This window comes from Kogia breviceps, chromosome 5 (genome assembly GCF_026419965.1).
Source record: "Kogia breviceps isolate mKogBre1 chromosome 5, mKogBre1 haplotype 1, whole genome shotgun sequence".
NCBI lineage: Eukaryota > Metazoa > Chordata > Mammalia > Artiodactyla > Physeteridae > Kogia > Kogia breviceps.
The window spans coordinates 104,374,431-104,392,435 of NC_081314.1; the positions used below are offsets into that span (position 1 = coordinate 104,374,431).

An 18,005-nucleotide genomic window follows, 5' to 3' on the forward strand; every position below is an offset into this window, starting at 1 on the left:
ATCACTAATAGAAATTTGGCAAAAGCATATGGAAGAGAGTAAAATAGAAAGCTTGGAGCAAGGAGGCTGATTGAGGTATTTATTTATGTTAGAGGCAAAACAGTCTAGTGGCATTGGGAAGACCAGGGAACTAAAAAGAAAAAAAAAAAGAAGTTCTGAAGCAAAAAAACCCAAATAAACCAAAAACATTCAAGCCTTGAAAAGGTAGGGGTCAAAGATGACTTCAAACTTTCAAGACTGGAAACTAGGAGAATGCTGGTAGTTTTGATCAAAGTCATGATGTTGGAAATGCAAAGACTGCATTAATAAAGATGAATAAGATTGGCAGTTAACATTAATTATGTTAATTTTGTATTTTCAATGTACTAGACATTGTGCTAAACACATGGTATTATCCCATCAATTCTGACTATAATCCTAAGAGATAGGTCCTAGTGATGTCATACCGAATTGACATATGAAGTAACTGACTCAGAGAAAAATATCCAGCCATTGCCCATGTTCACACATCTAGTAAGTGCAAGAATTTGCACCTAGGAAGTCTGTTGCCAAAGAGCACATTCTTAACCACTATATTTGATTGTCTCCTCAGGGATTTCAGAAATCATCTAAATCCATCTGCCTAATGAATACAGAAGAGGAAATGGAGCCCAGAGAGGTTAAGCTTTCTAAAAATCATACAGTTAAGTGCCACATCCCATCCCAGAGCCAAGTCTCCTAGTTCCTTATCCCATGTCCTTTCAATACATTACTCATGACACTTTATTTTGATGGAAAGTGTCATTTTTATTGAAGTATAATTGATTGACAATGTTGTGTTAGTTTCTGGTGTACAGCAAAGTGATTCAGCCTATATATAGGCTTTATTTTCATATTCTTTTTCATTATAGTTTATTACAAAATATTGAAGATAGTTTCCTTTACTATATGGTAAGACCTTGTTGTTTATCTATTTTATATATAGTAGTTTGTACCTGCTAATCCCAAATTCCCAATTTACGCCCCTTCTCCCTTTCCCTTTGGTCTAAATTTGTATTCTATGTCTGTGAGTCTGTTTCTGTTTTCTAAATAAGTTCATTTGTATCATCTTTTTAGATTCCACATATAGGTGATATCATATGATATTTGTCTTTCTCTGGAAAGTTTGTTTTTCCAGTGTTCACCTCTATAACCTAGCGTTCCCAGAGATAAAACGAAATGCTATTCTTATATCTATAAAAGATGCTTTAAAATATGCTCAGTCTTCACGCAAGGTAAATAATTGCGTTTTCCTGAATAACAGGGATTTTCTTTTTGCCTGAATCATTTGGCATTATATTATTAATCTTTTCATTTAATTTTGCAATATCATAAGTGCTAATCATTTAGTCTGTGGTTTTCATTTCATGACTCTTCAAACAATATTGTGTAGTCTGTGCTGCCATCTCGTGGTTATATTATATTATTACACTATGATGAAGATTGCATTCCTGTCACCCGCTTTCCACTAACGTGGAGTCCCCGCTCCCATCACTGTTGATTCTGTATCTCAGGAATGAAGTCGGAGGGGAATGAAAGAGGGCAGTGGGTTGGAAAGATGCTCCATCGGGGCTCTGGTAATTCTGGGAAACGAAAGAGAAAACACCATTTATGAGTGAGAGCAAGGTTTTTTGGAGGGATAGCAAATGCCTCCTAGTGGCTGCTCTTGACATGGCCATGTTATATTGCATTTCCAATGCACCGAAGGATAGCTAGTGGGAAGCAGCCGCATAGCTCGGGGAGATCAGCTTGGTGCTTTGTGACCACCTAGAGGGGTGGGATAGGGAGGGTGGGAGGGAGGGAGACACAAGAGGGAGGGGATATGGGGATATATGTATATGTATAGCTGATTCACTTTGTTATACAGCAGCAACTAACACAACAATGTAAAGAAATTATACTTCAATAAAGATGATAAAAAAAATCTAATTTTTTTTTTTTTTTTTTTTTTTTTTTTGCGGTTCACGGGCCTCTCACTGCTGTGGCCTCTCTCGTTGCGAAGCACAGGCTCCGGATGCGCAGGCTCAGTGGCCTTGGCTCACGGGCCCAGCCGCTCTGCAGCATGTGGGATCTTCCCGGACTGGGGCACGAACCCGTGTCCCCTGCATCGGCAGGCGGACTCTCAACCACTGTGCCACCAAGGTAGCCCACCACTTTCTAATTTTGATAGATATGGTTTTCTGCTCTTTTCTTAAGAAGCTTACTAGGTTTGCAAAGAAAGCACTAAAGGGATAAGGAGCAGATTCAGCAACAACAGAGACAGATGCCTTACTGTAATTGAATTGAAACCCTAAGACCTTCTGTGAGCCAACTCTTTGTATCCCAGGCCATTGCCTTATTTTTATTTTTATGCAGACTTAAAATTCATAACTAACAAATTTTAAACTGCTTTTATTCCTCCCTTAATGTTAATATTGATATGGATAGTTGTTCTAGCAAAGATTATTCAATGAAGAGGTCAGGTGGATTTGTGTCATTTCTACAATGTGGAAGGGGACACCCAGAGCACCCTGATATGATTAAGTGATGGTGAGAAGGCATATGACCTGCCAGACATTTGTAAAAAACATGTGTCCCCCAAAATAGCTCCACTGCCTACCTGACAGGTGGATGAAATTCTACTTTAGTGCTTCATTCCTTCAGCTCAAAGTATTGTTACAAGACATCCCCTCTTACTGTCTTGCCAACCCTTCATCAGCTATCAATATTTCATTATGAACTTAAAAGTTTAGTAGTCATCAAAAGTAGTCATGAGAGGAGCTTCAAGATGGTGGAAGAGTAAGACGCGGAGATCACCTTCCTCCCCACAGATACATCAGAAATACATCTACATGTGGAACAACTCCTACAGAACACCTACTGAACGCTGGCAGAAGACCTCAGACCTCCCAAAAGGCAAGAAACTCCCCACGTACCTGGGTAGGGCAAAAGAAAAAAAGAAAAAACAGACAAAGAATAGGGACGGGACCTGCACCAGTGGGAGGGGACTGTGAAGGAGGAAAGGTTCCCATACACTAGAAGCCCCTTTGCGGGCGGAGACTGCGGGTGGCGGAGGGGGGAAGCTTCGGAGCTGAGGAGGAGACCACAGCCAACAGGGTGCGGAGGGCAAAGCGGAGAGATTCCCGCACAGAGGATCAGTGCCGACCAGCACTCACCAGCCCAAGAGGCTTGTCTGCTCACCCGCCAGGACAGGCGGGGGCTGGGAGCTGAGTCTTGGGCTTCGGAGGTCAGATCCCAGGGAGAGGACTGGGGTTGGCGGCGTGAACACAGCCTGAAGGGGGCTAGTGCCCCACAGCTGGCCGGGAGGGAGTCCGGGAAAAAGTCCAGAGCAGCCGAAGAGGCAAGAGACTTTTTCTTCCCTCTTTGCTTCCTGATGCACGAGGAGAGGGGATTAAGAGCACCACCTAAACAAGCTCCAGAGACGGGCGCAAGCTGTGGCTATCAGCGTGGACACCAGAGACGTGCATGAGACGCTAAGGCTGCTGCTGCCTCCACCAAGAAGCCTGTGTGCAAGCACAGGTCACTATCCACACTGCCCCTCCCGGGAGCCTGTGCAGCCTGCCACTGCCAGGGTCCCGTGATCCAGGGACAACTTCCCCGGGAGAACACATGGCGCACCTCAGGCTGCTGCAATGTCATGCTGGCCTCTACCGCCGCAGGCTTGCCCCGCATCCGTGCCCCTCCCTCCCCCTGGCCTGAGTGAGCCAGAGACCCCGAATCAGCTGCTCCTTTAACCCCGTCCTGTCTGAGAGAAGAACAGACGCCCTCAGGCAACCTACACACAGAGGCAGGTCCAAATCCAAAGGTAAACCCCGGAAGCTGTGCGAACAAAGAAGAAAAAGGGAAATCTCTCCCAGCAGCCTCAGGAGCCCCAGATTAAATATCCACAATCAACTTGATGTAGCCTGCATCTGTGGAATACCTGAAGAGACAACGAATCATCCCAAAATGAGGCAGTGGACTTTGGGAGCAATGATATATACATATTTTTTCCATTTTTCTCTTTTTCTGAGTGTGTATGTGTATGCTTCTGTGTGTGATTTTGTCTGTATAGCTTTGCTTTTACCATTTGCCCTAGTGTTCTGTCTGTCCGGTTTTTGTTTGTTTGTTTGTTTTTAGTATAGATTTTAGTGCTTGTTATCATTGGTAGATTTGTTTTTGGGTGTGTTTCCTCCCTTCTTTCTTTCTTTCTTTTTTTAAAAATTACTTAAAATTTTTTTATTTTCAATAATTATTTTCTATTTTAATAACTTTATTTTATTTTTCTCTTTCTTTCTTTCTTTTTTTCTCCCTTTTATTCTGACCCGTGTGGATGACAGGGTCCTGGTGCTCCAGCCAGGCATCAGGCCTGTGCCTCTGAAGTGGGAGAGCTGAGTTCAGGACATTGGTCCACAAGACACCTCCCAGCTCCACGTAATATCAAATGGTGAAAATCTCCCAGAGATCTCCATCTCAACGCCAAGACCTAGATCCACTCAATGACCAGCAAGCTACAGTGCTGGACACCCTATGCCAAACAACTAGCAAGACAGGAACACAACCCCACCCATTAGCAGAGAGGCTGCCTAAAATCACAATAAGGCCACAGACACCCCAAAACACACCACCAGATGTGGACCTGCCCACCAGAAAGACAAGATCCAGCCTCATCCAGCAGAACACAGGCACTAGTCCCCTCCACCAGGAAGCCTACACAACACACTGAACCAACCTTAGCCACTGGGGGCAGACACCAAAAACAATGGGAACTATGAACCTGCAGCCTACAAAAAGGAGAACCCAAACACAGTAAGATAAGCAAAATGAGAAGACAGAAAAACACACAGCAGATGAAGGAGCAAGGTAAACACCCACCAGACCAAGCAAATGAAGAGGAAATAGGCAGTCTACCTGAAAAAGAATTCAGAATAATGATAGTAAAGATGATCCAAAATCTTGGAAATAGAATGAAGAAAATACAAGAAACGTTTAACAAGGACTTAGAAGAACTAAAGAGCAAACAAACAATGATGAACAACACAATAAATGAAATTTAAAATTCTCTAGAAGGAATCAATAGCAGAATAACTGAGGCAGAAAAACGGAGAAGTAACCTGGAAGATAAAATAGTGGAAACAACTACTGCAGAGCAGAATAAAGAAAAAAGAATTTAAAGAATTGAGGACAGTCTCAGAGACCTCTGGGACACCATTAAACACACCAACATTTGAATTATAGGGCTCCCAGAAGAGGAAGAGAAAAACAAAGGGACTAAGAAAATATTTGAAAAGATTATAGTTGAAAACTTCCCTAATATGGGAAAGGAAATAGTTAATCGAGTCCAGGAAATGCAGAGAGTCCCATACAGGATAAATCCAAGGAGAAACAACCAAGACACAGATTAATCAAACTATCAAAAATTAGATACAAAGAAAAAATATTAAAAGCAACAAATAACATACAAGGGAATCCCCATAAGGTTAACAGCTGATCTTTCAGCAGAAATTCTGCAAGCCAGAAGGGAGTAGCAGGACATATTTAAAGTGATGAAAGGTTAAAATCCTACAACCAACATTACTTTACACAACAAGGATCTCATTCAGATTTGATGGAGAAATTAAAACCGTTACAGACAAGCAAAAGCCGAGAGAGTTCAGCACCACCTAACCAGCTTTACAACAAATGCTAGAAGAACTTCTCTAGGCAAGAAACACAAGAGAAGGAAAAGACATACAAAAACAAACCCAAAACAATTAAGAAAATGGTAATAGGAACATACATATCAATAATTACTTTAAATGTAAATGGATTAAATGCTCCAAACAAAAGACATAGACTGGCTGAATGGATACAAAAACAAGACCCATATATATTCTGTCTACAAGAGACCCACTTCAGACCTAAGGACACATAGAAACTGAAAGTGAGTGGATGTAAAAAGATATTCCATGCAAATGGAAACCAAAAGAAAGCTAGAGTAGCAATTTTCTTATCAGACAAAACAGACTTTAAAACAAAGACTATTACAAGAAACAAAGAAGGACACTACATAATGATCAAGGGATCAATCCAAGAAGAAGATATAATAATTGTAAATATTTATGCACCCAACATAGGAGCAGCTCAATACATAAGGTAAATACTAACAGCCATAAAAGGGGAAATCAACAGTAGCACAATCATAGTAGGGGACTTTAACACTCCACTTTCACCAATGGACAGATCATCCAAAATGAAACTAAGTAACGAAACACAAGCTTTAAATGATACATTAAACAATATGGATTTAATTGATATTTATAGGATATTCCATCCAAAAACAATAGAATATACTTTCTACTCAAGTGCTCATGGAACATTCTCCAGGATAGATCATATCTTGGGTCACAAATCAAGCCTTGCTAAATTTAAGAAAATTGAAGTCATATCAAGTGTCTTTTCTGACCACAGTGCTATGAGACTAGATATCAATTACTGGAAAAAAAATCCGTAAAAAATACAAACACATGGAGGCTAAACAATACACTAGTTAAGAACCAAAAGATCACTGAAGAAATCAAAGAGGAAATAAAAAAATACCTAGAAGCAAATGACAATGAAAACACAATGACCCAAAACCTATGGGCTGCAGCAAAAGTAGTTCTAAGAGGAAAGTTTATACCAATACAATCCTACCTTAAGAAACAAGAAACATATCAAGTAAACAACCTAACCTTACACCTAAAGCAATTAGAGAAAGAAGAACAAAAAAACCCAAAAGTTAGCAGAAGGAAAGAAATCAAAAAGATCATATCAGAAATAAATGAAAAAGAAATGAAGGAAACTATAGCAAAGATCAATAATTAAAAGCTGGTTCTTTGAGAAGATAAACAAAATTGATAAAACATTAGCCAGACTCATCAAGAAAAAAAGGGAGATGACTCAAATCAATAGAATTAGAAATGAAAAAGGAGAAGTAACAACTGACACTGCAGAAATACAAGGATCATGAGAGATTACTACAAGCAACTATATGCCAATAAAATGGACAACCTGGAAGAATTGGACAAATTCTTAGAAAAGCACAACCTTCTGAGACTGAACCAGGAAGAAATAGAAAGTATAAACAGACCAATCACAAGCACTGAAATTGTAACTGTGATTAACAATCTTCCAACAAACAAAAGCCCAGGACCAGATGGCTTCACAAGCGAATTCTATCAAACATTTAGAGAAGAGCTAACACCTATCCTTCTCAAACGCTTCCAAAATATATCAGAAGGAGGAACACTCCCAAATGCATTCTACGAGGCCACCATCACCCTGATACCCAAACCAGACAAATATGTCACAAAAAAAGAAAACTACAGGCCAATATCACTGATGAACATAGATGCAAAAATCCTCAACAAAATACTAGCAAACAGCATCCAACACCACATTAAAAGGATCATACACCATGATCAAGTGGGGTTTATCCCAGGAATGCAAGTATTCTTCAATATATGCAAATCAATCAATGTGATACACCATATTAACAAATTGCAGAATAAAAACCATATGATCATCTCAATAGATGCAGAAAAACTTTTGACCAAATTCAACACCCATTTATGATAAAAACCCTCCAGAAAGTAGGCATAAAGGGAACTCACCTCAAAATAATAAAGGCCATATATGAAAAACCCAGAGCCAACCTCATCCTCAATGGTGAAAAACTGAAACCATTTCCACAGGAAATGGATCAGGAACAAGACAAGGTTGTCCACTCTTGCCACTATTATTCAACATAGTTTTGGAAGTTTTAGCCACAGCAATCAGAGAAGAAAAGGAAATAAAAGGAAACCAAATCAGAATATAAGAGATAAAGCTGTCACTGTTTGTAGATGACATGATATTATACATAGCGAATCCTAAAGATGCTACCAGAAAACTGCAAGAGCTAATCAATGAATTTGGTAAAGTAGCAGGATACAAAATTAATGCACAGAAATCTCTTGTATTCCTATACACTAATGATGAAAAATCTGAAAGAGAAATTAAGGAAATAATCCCATTTACCATTGCAACAAAAAGAATAAAATACCTAGGAATAAACTTACCTAAGGAGACAAAAGACCTGTATCCAGAAAACTATAAGACACTGATGAAAGAAATTAAAGAAAAGAAATTAAAGATGATAGAAACAGGTGGAGAGATATACCATGTTCTTGGATTGGAAGGATCAACATTGTGAAAATGACTCTACTACCCAAAGCAATCTACAAATTCAATGCAATCCCTATCATACTACCACTGGCATTTTTCACAGAACTAGAACAAAAAAATTCACAATTTGTATGGACACTCAAAAGACCCCAAATAGCCAAAGCAATCTTGGGAAAGAAAAATGGAGCTGGAGGAATCAGGCTCCCTGACTTCAGATTATACTACAAAGCTACAGTAATCAAGACAGTATGGTACTGGCACAAAAACAGAAATATAGATCAATTGGAACAGGATCGAAAGCCCAGAGATAAACCCACGCACATATGGTCACCGTATTTATTTATTTATTTATATATTATTTATTTATTTATTTTGCGGTACGGGGGCCTCTCACTGCTGTGGCCTCTCCCATTGCAGAGCACAGGATCTGGATGTGCAGGCTCAGCAGCCATGGCTCATGGGCCCAGCCGCTCCGCGGCATGTGGGATCTTCCCGGACTGCGGCACGAACCCGTGTCCCCTGCATCGGCTTTACAACAAGAGTCCAACAAGGTGGACTCTCAACCACTATGCCACCAGGGAAGCCCTGGTCACCTTATTTTTGATTAAGGAGGCAAGAATATACAATGGAGAAAACACAGCCTCTTCAATAAGTGGTGCTGGGAAAACTGGACAGCTACATGTAAAAGAATGAAAGTAGAACACTCCCTAACACCATACTCAAAAATAAACTCAAAATGGATTAAAGACCTAAATGTAAGGCCAGACACTATAATACTCTTAGAAGTAAACATAGGCAGAACACTCTATGACATAAATCACAGCAAGATCATTTTTTGACCCACCTCCTAGAGAAATGGAAATAAAAACAAAAATAAACAAATGGGACCTAATGAAATTTAAAAGCTTTTGCACAGTAAAGGAAAACATAAATAAGATGAAAAGACACCCCTCAGAATGGGGGAAAATATTTGCAAATGAAGCCACTGACAAAGAATTAACCTCCAAAATTTACAAGCAGCTCATGCAGCTCAATATCAAAAAAACAAACAACCCAATCCAAAAATGGGCAGAAGACCTAAACAGACATTTCTCCAAAGAAGATATACAAATTGCCAACAAACACATGAAAGAATGCTCAACATCATAAATCATTAGAGAAATGCAAATCAAAAATACAATGGGGTGGGCTTCCCTGGTGGCGCAGTGGTTGAGAATCCGCCTGCCGATGCAGGGGACACGGGTTCGTGACCCGGTCCGGGAAGATCCCACATGCCGCGGAGCGGCTAGGCCCGTGAGCCATGGCCGCTGAGCCTGTGCGTCCGGAGCTTGTGTTCCACAAAGGGAGAGGCCACAACAGTGAGAAGCCCGCGTACAGCAAAAAAAAAAAAAAAAAAAAAAATGGGGTATCATCTCATACCAGTCAGAATGGCCATCATCAAAAAATCTACAAACAATAAATGCTGGTAAAGGTGTGGAGAAAAGGGAACCCTCTTGCACTGTTAGTGGGAATGTAAATTGATACAGCCACTATGGAGAACAGTATGGTGGCTGCTTAATGAAATGAAAATAGAACTACCATCTGACCCAGCAATCCCACTACTGGGCATATACCCTGAGAAAACCGTAATTCAAAAAGAGTCATATACCACAATGTTCATTGCAGCTCTATTTACAATAGCCAGGACATGGAAGCAACCTAAGCTTCGCATCCATTGACAGATGAATGTATCAAGGAGATGTGGCACATATATACAATGGAATATTACTCAGCCATAAAAACAAACGAAATTGAGTTATTTGTAGTGAGGTGGATGGACCTAGAGTCTGTCAGAGTGAAGTAAGTCAGAAAGAGAAAAACAAATACCTTATACTAACACACATATATGGAATCTAAAAAAAAAAAAAACAATAAATGGTCATGAAGAGCCTAGGCACAGGACAGGAAGAAAGATGGACACCTACTACAGAATGGACTTGAGGACATGGGGAGGGGGAGGAGTAAGCTGGGACATAGTGAGAGAGTGGCATGGACTTATATACACTACCAAATGTAAAACAGATATCTAGTGGGAAGCAGCTGCATAGCACAGGGAGATCAGCTCGGTGCTTTGTGACCACCTAGAGGGGTGGGATAGGGAGGGTGGGAGGGAGACGCAAGAGGGAAGAGATATGGGGATATATGTATATGTATAGCTGGTTCACTTTATTATAAAGCAGAAACTAACACACCATTTTAAAGCAATTGTACTCCGATAAAGATGTTAAAAAAAAAAAAGTAGTCATGAGATGCTAGGACATAGAATTTTGATAAGGAGAATTTGTAAAGCACAGATTTACTGATAAATCAGAATTTCCCAAACTGGGTGCACTGGAGGAGCACTTTTTTTGTAGAATATTAGTAAGTCTGGTGCATTTTTTTTTAAATGGATGTCTGAGGTCAACCTAGTTTGAGAAACACGCAGTTCAGCAGAACTAAACAGGATTTTTTCTGATGCTTTTAATGTAACAAATATTTATTAAACACTGATTATATGCCAAAAATGGTTAGAAGTGTTTAGGATACCCCAGGGAACAAAAGAGACAAAGAATGCTTCCTTGTAAAGCTTACATTCTAGCATGATTAGACAGAGAATGAATAATAACTATAATAAGTAAATTGTATAAAACATGCTAAGTGGAGTATATGGTAGATTTGTAACAGGTGTTTGAAGGAAAGGGAGCATACTGCAGTTTTTAAAGGGGGGTTAGGGTATGCTTCATTGAATAAATGACATTTGAGCAAAGATTTAAATTTGTTAAAGGAGTTAGTCATATAGATCCTTGGGTGGGTCAGGATCTATATGATGGGTGGGTCAGGCAAGGGTGACAACCTGTGCAAAGATCCTGCTGTGGGAGTGTGTTTGGTGTGTTCCAGGAACAACAAAGAGGTCAGTATTTCTACAGCCAGTGGTGGGGGAGGGAACAGTGGAGAAGCCAGAAGGCAAGGAAGAGGAGGGAGCTGTAGATTAGGTAAGGCTTTCCTAGCCTTTGTAAAGACTTTTCAAATTGAAGAAAAGGAGAAGCCATTGTGGAGTTTTGAAGAGAGGAGTTAATTGATCTGACTTACATTTTTAAAGGATCGCTAGTTGCTGTGTTGAGAATTAACTGAAACAAGGCAAGGGAAGAAGAATTAACTGAAACAAGGCAAGGGAAGAAGCAAGGAGACAGGCCACCACTGCCATAGTTCAAGCAACAGATGATGCTGACTAAAAGGCCAGGGTAGTAGCTGAGCCGCTGGGGAGAAGCACTTGGACCCGGGATGTATTTTTAAGGTGGACAAGGAATGTCAGAGACAGGAGTCAAGAACAGACAGTGTTGTTATCAGTTGAGACAGAGAAGGCTATTGGTGGGCTGTGGGGAGGAATATTAACAAACTTAGTTTTGGACATGTTGAGCTTGAGATGCTTATCAGACATCCAAGTAAGCAGGCAGTTGGATATGTGTCTTAGTCTGTTTGGGCCTCTATCACACTATACCACACACTGGGCAGTTTATAAACAACAGAAATTTATTTCTCACAGTTTATGTCCAAGATCAGGGTGCCAGCTTGGTCAGATGAGGGCTGTTTTCCAGGTTGCAGACTTCTTGTTTTATCCTCACATGGTGGAAGGGGTGAGAGATCTTTCTGGAGCCTCTTTTACGAGACCATTCATCCCATTTTTTAGGGCTTTATCCTAATCACCTCCCAAAGACTCCACCTACTAAAACCATCACCTTTGAGGGTTAAGATTTCAGCATTTGTATTTGGGGGACACAAATATTGAGACCATAGGAGTATGAGATGGAATTTGGGGAGAAAAGCCTGGACTGATTATATAATTGGGGAGTGTACGAACAGTTCTTAAAGCCTTGAGACTGGCTGAGATCACAAAATGAGTGAGTTGGTAGGAAAGATGAGTACTGAAGTACTGAAGTGCTGAGCATAGGGCCATTCGAGTGCTGTGAAATCTGTTAGAGGAAGAGAGATAAGATAATAGAACCGAGCAGGCATGAGCAAGATGTAAGAGGAAAACAGGCAAGTCCAGTATCCCAGAAGGCGGGGGAAGAAAATATTCCAAGTGGGGAGAGCTCAGGTGTGTCGCTGTTTCCAACAGATCTCGTAAGATAAGCACGGAGGCTAGACCATTGAACTCACAACCTCCTCGTGGCTGAAGGAGGAGGGCACTTTCACTGAACCCTGTGATGTGAACTGTGAATCCCCAACCTAGACTGGGGACTCACAGTTGGCAAATTATGCCCCGTGGGCTGTATCCATCCCACCCAATGGTTTTTACAGTGTTTAATTGGGGGAGAAAAGAGAAGAAGATTTCATGATACATGAAAACTCTATGAAATTCAAATGTCAACAAACAAATTTTATTGGTAAACAGCCACAAAAAAATTTTTTTTTTGTATAGTGTTTCCCAAACTCACTTGACACAGAACGTTTTTTCACAAAACATCTCCAGTGTAGCCAAGAACTACTTTGGGAAATGTTGGTGTAGATCCTGGTACTTAATGAAGAGAACAGACCCAGGTAGCAGAGAGTGCTCGGGTCAAGTATCAGGGCCCTGGATCTCATGAGATCACAAACAAACTTTGACCGTGATGGCATCCTCCAGAAGTAGCTTAAGACCAGCAACTTTCCTCACATTTCTTCTATTGAATGGCTCTTTGCAGAAGAGGAAAGCTTACTGGCCCAGAAATACACGAAAAAAGAATGCTCAAACTTCTCTAGCCATTAGGGACATTAAAATTAAAACTACAGCACTGGTTGGATTGGGTAACATTTAAAAGCCTGATAATACTGATGTTAAAAAAAGATTTTAAGAAATGAGGGCCCTCATTCACTTCTAATGGGGCTGTAAATTGGTACAGTCATGTTTAGGAGCATTATGGTAGACTCCTATAAATTTGAAGATGTGAAGATTGTTCAGCCTAGAAGTTTTACTCCTAGGTACTTACCCTAGAGAAACTCTTATGTATGAGAAGAAGAAAATATTGACAAAAATTCACCGCACGGTTGCTTATAATAGATTATCATTGAAAAATAAGAAATAATGCCCATCAGCAAAAGAATAAATAAAATGTTAGTTATCTACACAGTGAGATACTATACAGCCCTCAAAAATTAATTAACTAGGACTGCAACTATCAACACAATAAATCTAAGCATAATGTGGAGAGGAAAAGTATGTTGCAGAGGTAAAAGTACAATTTAACACCATTTTTATTAAGCTTTCTGAAATATGCAAAAAATTTGTACATAATATACATAATAGTATAACTGTATACAATGATAAACACTAAACGGGATCAAGAGAAAGGTTAAGTGTTTATTCCATCATTCTGTATATTTGTAATATTTTATATTAAACACATATTTTAAAGAGGAAAGACATGCCAAAGAAACATAGGAGGAGATGCATGGGCCAAGAGAAGAGATAACCCAAATCAAAATAAATTAACACCATCAAGCAATAATATAGGATATGAAGTGTCAAGGAGACAAATCAATTCGAGGAAATTTAAGAATTCCTTCACAATATATCCCTGGGAAGAAAATAGCATTCTTCTTAAGTCCTAGTAAACAGGTCAGCTGTTGCTGGATTGCTCACTCTGTGCTTTTCCAGTTGGAGAAACTGAATTTCACTAACCTGCCCATTCACTGGTACTTTGCATACATGGAGGGAATATTTCTACTGGATGTGTGCCAAGTACCTTTAGGAGCCGATGTGGCCATAATTTAACGTAATTCCTTACCCACTGCCCAAGACTAATTTCTTTTTTTATTTATCTGGCTGCTCACCACATTAAACCTTAAATTGAACTACTTTTTATATCAATGGAATAAACCATCATCTTAAAATATGATTATTTATTTGATAAAATAATTATTTAAGTTTGTTTGTATTCTGGCAATCTGTATGCATTTGGAGAGGGAAAGATTCCTTTCTGGATTAAAAAAAAACAGCCATGAGATGAAGGAAAGGATCTTTAAAACTATAACTAAAATTAAACTAATCGTTATTCTCATTAAGCATATTATTTTGCTGAGTCATTAAATATATTCAAAGGATATTGTGTTGGATTAAGGGGATTTAATGCCTAATCTCACTTTGTCTGCGGAGGACTGCAGCTGAGAGTTTAGAGTAGGGGATCAAGCATCCCACTAAGAACCTTCCCTGGAAAGAGGGACTAAAGGATGGAAACAAAATGAAAAAATCTGCTTTGTTTTTCTTAAATTGCTGGTGATCCAGACAGACGTTTGCCTATAAATGATGTCAATCCATTTAACCTACTAAAACAAACACAGCATTGAAAGCAATGTCTCCCTTTTTTCCTTGATACCTTTTTACCTGACACTCTAATTACTTTTTGTTGTGTTTTTTTTTTTTTTTTTTCCTTCGGTACGCGGGCTTCTCACTGCTGTGGCCTCTCCCGCTGCGGAGCACAGGCTCCGGACGCGCAGGCTCAGCGGCCATGGCTCACGGGCCCAGCCACTCCGCGGCACGTGGGATCCCCCCGGAGCAGGACACGAACCCGCGTCCCCTGCATCGGCAGGCGGACTCTCAACCACTGCGCCACCAGGGAAGCCCTCTAATTACTTTTTTTTTTTTTTTGTATGCGGGCCTCTCACTGTTGTGGCCTCTCCCATTGCGGAGCACAGGCTCCGGACGCGCAGGCCTAGCGGCCACGGCTCACGAGCCCAGCCGCTCCGCGGCATGTGGGATCTTCCCGGACCAGGGCACGAACCCGTGTCTCCTGCATCGGCAGGCGGATTCTCAACCACTGCGCCACCAGGGAAGCCCGCTCTAATTACTTTTTAAAAGACACATGAAGAAGCAATATTGGTAACATCCATCTATATTCCTTTCTTTTAGCAGAGATGGTCCCGGCTTCCCAGTTGGTCTTCACCTGCATCTGGATCACACTGATGTCAAAAGCTTGTGCTGCTGGTGAAATCAAGAAGCCTCACCAGCGCTGCTTCTCTTCAGTGAAGTGGACCCGGTAAGATATCCACAGTGTAGTCCCAGTTTCTCTCACCACCTGCCTCAGAACTATATCTTTAATGGTAGCACGTATTTGTGGCAGTGATTGTCTCTAGAGGTAGCATTCACCCATCAAAATAAATCACATCTAATTAGCATAGAAAGAGCAGAATCTGGGGTTTCTGTTGGCATTTATTTGCTTATTTTTGGAGAAAACAGTTAAAGGGCTCATGTATGAATCTTATTTCAAGGATTGTGTTTCTCCAATGAGTAATGCATTTATTATAAATAACGACATGAGTTTAATGTTCCTTTAAAATTTTTTGAGTAGAAATTAGTCTAAGCACCAATTTCTAATGTCAAGTACTTGCAGAGTGTATAGTTCTGTATATCGATGAGACAGTACCGAAAGACATTAAAGCCGTTTTTTTTTTTTTTTTTTTTTTTTTTTTTTTTTTGCGGTATGCGGGCCTCTCACTGCTGTGGCCTCTCCCGTCGCGGAGCACAGGCTCCGGACGCGCAGGCCCAGCGGCCATGGCTCACGGGCCCAGCCGCTCCGCGGCACGTGGGATCTTCCCGGACCGGGGCACGAACCCGTGTCTCCCGCATCGGCAGGCGGATTCTCAACCACTGCGCCACCAGGGAAGCCCCCCGTTTGTTGTTTTTCAAGTACGCGGGCCTCTCACTGTTGTGGCCTCTCCCGTTGCGGAGCACAGGCTCCGGACGTGCAGGCTCAGCGGCCATGGCTCACGGGCCCAGCCGCTCCACGGCATGTGGGATCCTCCCGGACCGGGGCACGAACCCGTGTCCCCTGCATCGGCAGGCGGATTCCCAACCACTGCGCCACCAGGGAAGCCCTCCATGGTTTTTAGCACTAGAAGTCCCAGGAACCCCCTCAGTCGCAGACAAACTAGAACGATTAGTCACCCTACTACCCTTTAATAACCACGAAATGACCTCCTGTTGTAGGGAAAGTCTTTCCTTTTCACCAAGCACAAGATTCCCAAGAAGACCCAGTAGGAGAAATTGAGGAATAAAGGTGAGTAATATCACCCAGCCAACCTTAGCAATCAGTGAGGTAACTTTTGTTTCAGCCAGATTGCCCTCACATCTTGGATATTTATGAAGCACTCACTATAACATCAGGAAAGGACATAAAAATTTAATAAATCCTTCTGAAGCCTCAGGTTTAATGACCAAAAACAAAGGAGGTATGGGGGGAGGGGAGGAAAGGTCACTAGATTCCTAATTCCTGCTCTGATCTGAAAAATCAAGGACCACCTCCCACACTTCCCTTCCAGGCTTCTGCTCCCACACGCAGATCTGAGATGCTATGAAATCTGGCCCAGTTTAAACACCCTGAGTCTTCTTCAAGGCAATTGGGCAAGCAATATTTGGGAAATGTGGGGCTATACAACCAAACTGTATGTTTTTTCAGATTGCTTGTAACATCTAGTATATTATAGTAGTATATTTTATCTAATTTTGAAACAAATAGAGACTGCTTAAAATATCATCTACGACTCAAACAATAGGAAGTTTGTCCAGTTGGTCATAGGAACTCATCAATCTCACCAGCACACTCTCAGTGGAAGAGTTGCTGCAGAAAAACCTACCATGTGTAGTTTTTAGGTGTCATTTAAGGGACAAGAGGAGAACATCTGTTCTTTGTGGTGGGGTGGGAATTTCTCTCTTTTGTTAGGTGTCTCATTTTTAGAATCTATTTATATGAAGAGGGGACCCTGGGCTTCCTACTCCATGGGGCCAAACATATTTGTCTTCACTTCTCTATATTCTAAGGTACCCCTTTCAGCGATAAGCTACAATATGATTCATTAAAATTTATATCTGCTTCTTTTGTTCTTCAAAGAAAAATCCTCTAGGACACTAGGGATTGTGTAAAACATAGACCCTAGTTCAGAAGCAGCCACTTAAGATGAAAGTCAGGCATTTTCCCCAGTGAACAGAATAATTCAGCCAGCCTGTTTCTGAGCTGTCACTCAGCACTCTCTCATGAAGATTTTAAGGCATTTTGACAAAAATACTGAAATTACTGTATAGGATAGTTTCTAGAGTAAAGAGCCCAGGATACTTTAGACCTTAGTACATGAATAAATGCTGTGAGTTTCTTTGCCCTACACACAATCTGATTATCGGTAATTAAATAAGTAATGAATGAATGATTGAACAATCCACTCTGTCATAATGCAAGAGAACTAATAGAATGAACATGGAAGAAAGGCCTGATCTTTCTTTGAAAATTAGGAAGTATGTCTTTATATATTAGCTCACATTTATGTACATTATTTTGAGCCAGTTTTCCTACAATCAGGCCCTTAAATCCTTTGCTATTAACCTTTTTCATTCAGAATATAATCTTACCTTTTGCCCAAAGATTCCCTTTTTTATCCAAGTATTTTAAAAATCTTTCATCCAAACATTCCCTTTATTTCTTAAAGACAAAATGGGGGAGAGGAGGAGTTGGTGAATAAATTAAGTATGGTGGGGGAAAATGTTCCTGTTTTGCCTAGGGGAGAGATTTGGCTCTCTAGGGATGCAAAGAGGATTAGGCATCTAGACTCACTGAATATTTATTCATTCTTTCAACAATTGTACTGAGTGCCTTTTGTATGACACGTATTGGGTTGAGAGTTAAGAACAACACACTGTCTCTGGCTTTAAGAATAATCAGCAGAGTGCCAGTGTCTGCTCAAAATGGCTTGCGAGAGCCGATTGTTAAATTTTAAGGCTGTTAAATATAAGCATTATTAAAATTAAATTATGTAAATATACAATTAAATAAATTATT

At 40.6% G+C, this 18,005-nt stretch overlaps 1 protein-coding gene across 1 annotated transcript in view; it reads left to right on the top strand.

The window, feature by feature from the left end:
* The first annotated feature begins 601 nt into the window (after window positions 1–601).
* GABRR3 (gamma-aminobutyric acid type A receptor subunit rho3) overlaps window positions 602–18,005 on the top strand; it is a 54,686-nt gene continuing 37,282 nt past the window's right edge. Inside the window, 2 exon segments of the mRNA XM_059063956.2 lie at window positions 602–682; window positions 15,092–15,215. Coding sequence (XP_058919939.1) covers window positions 15,094–15,215 — 122 coding nt within the window. The 5' untranslated portion in view covers window positions 602–682; window positions 15,092–15,093.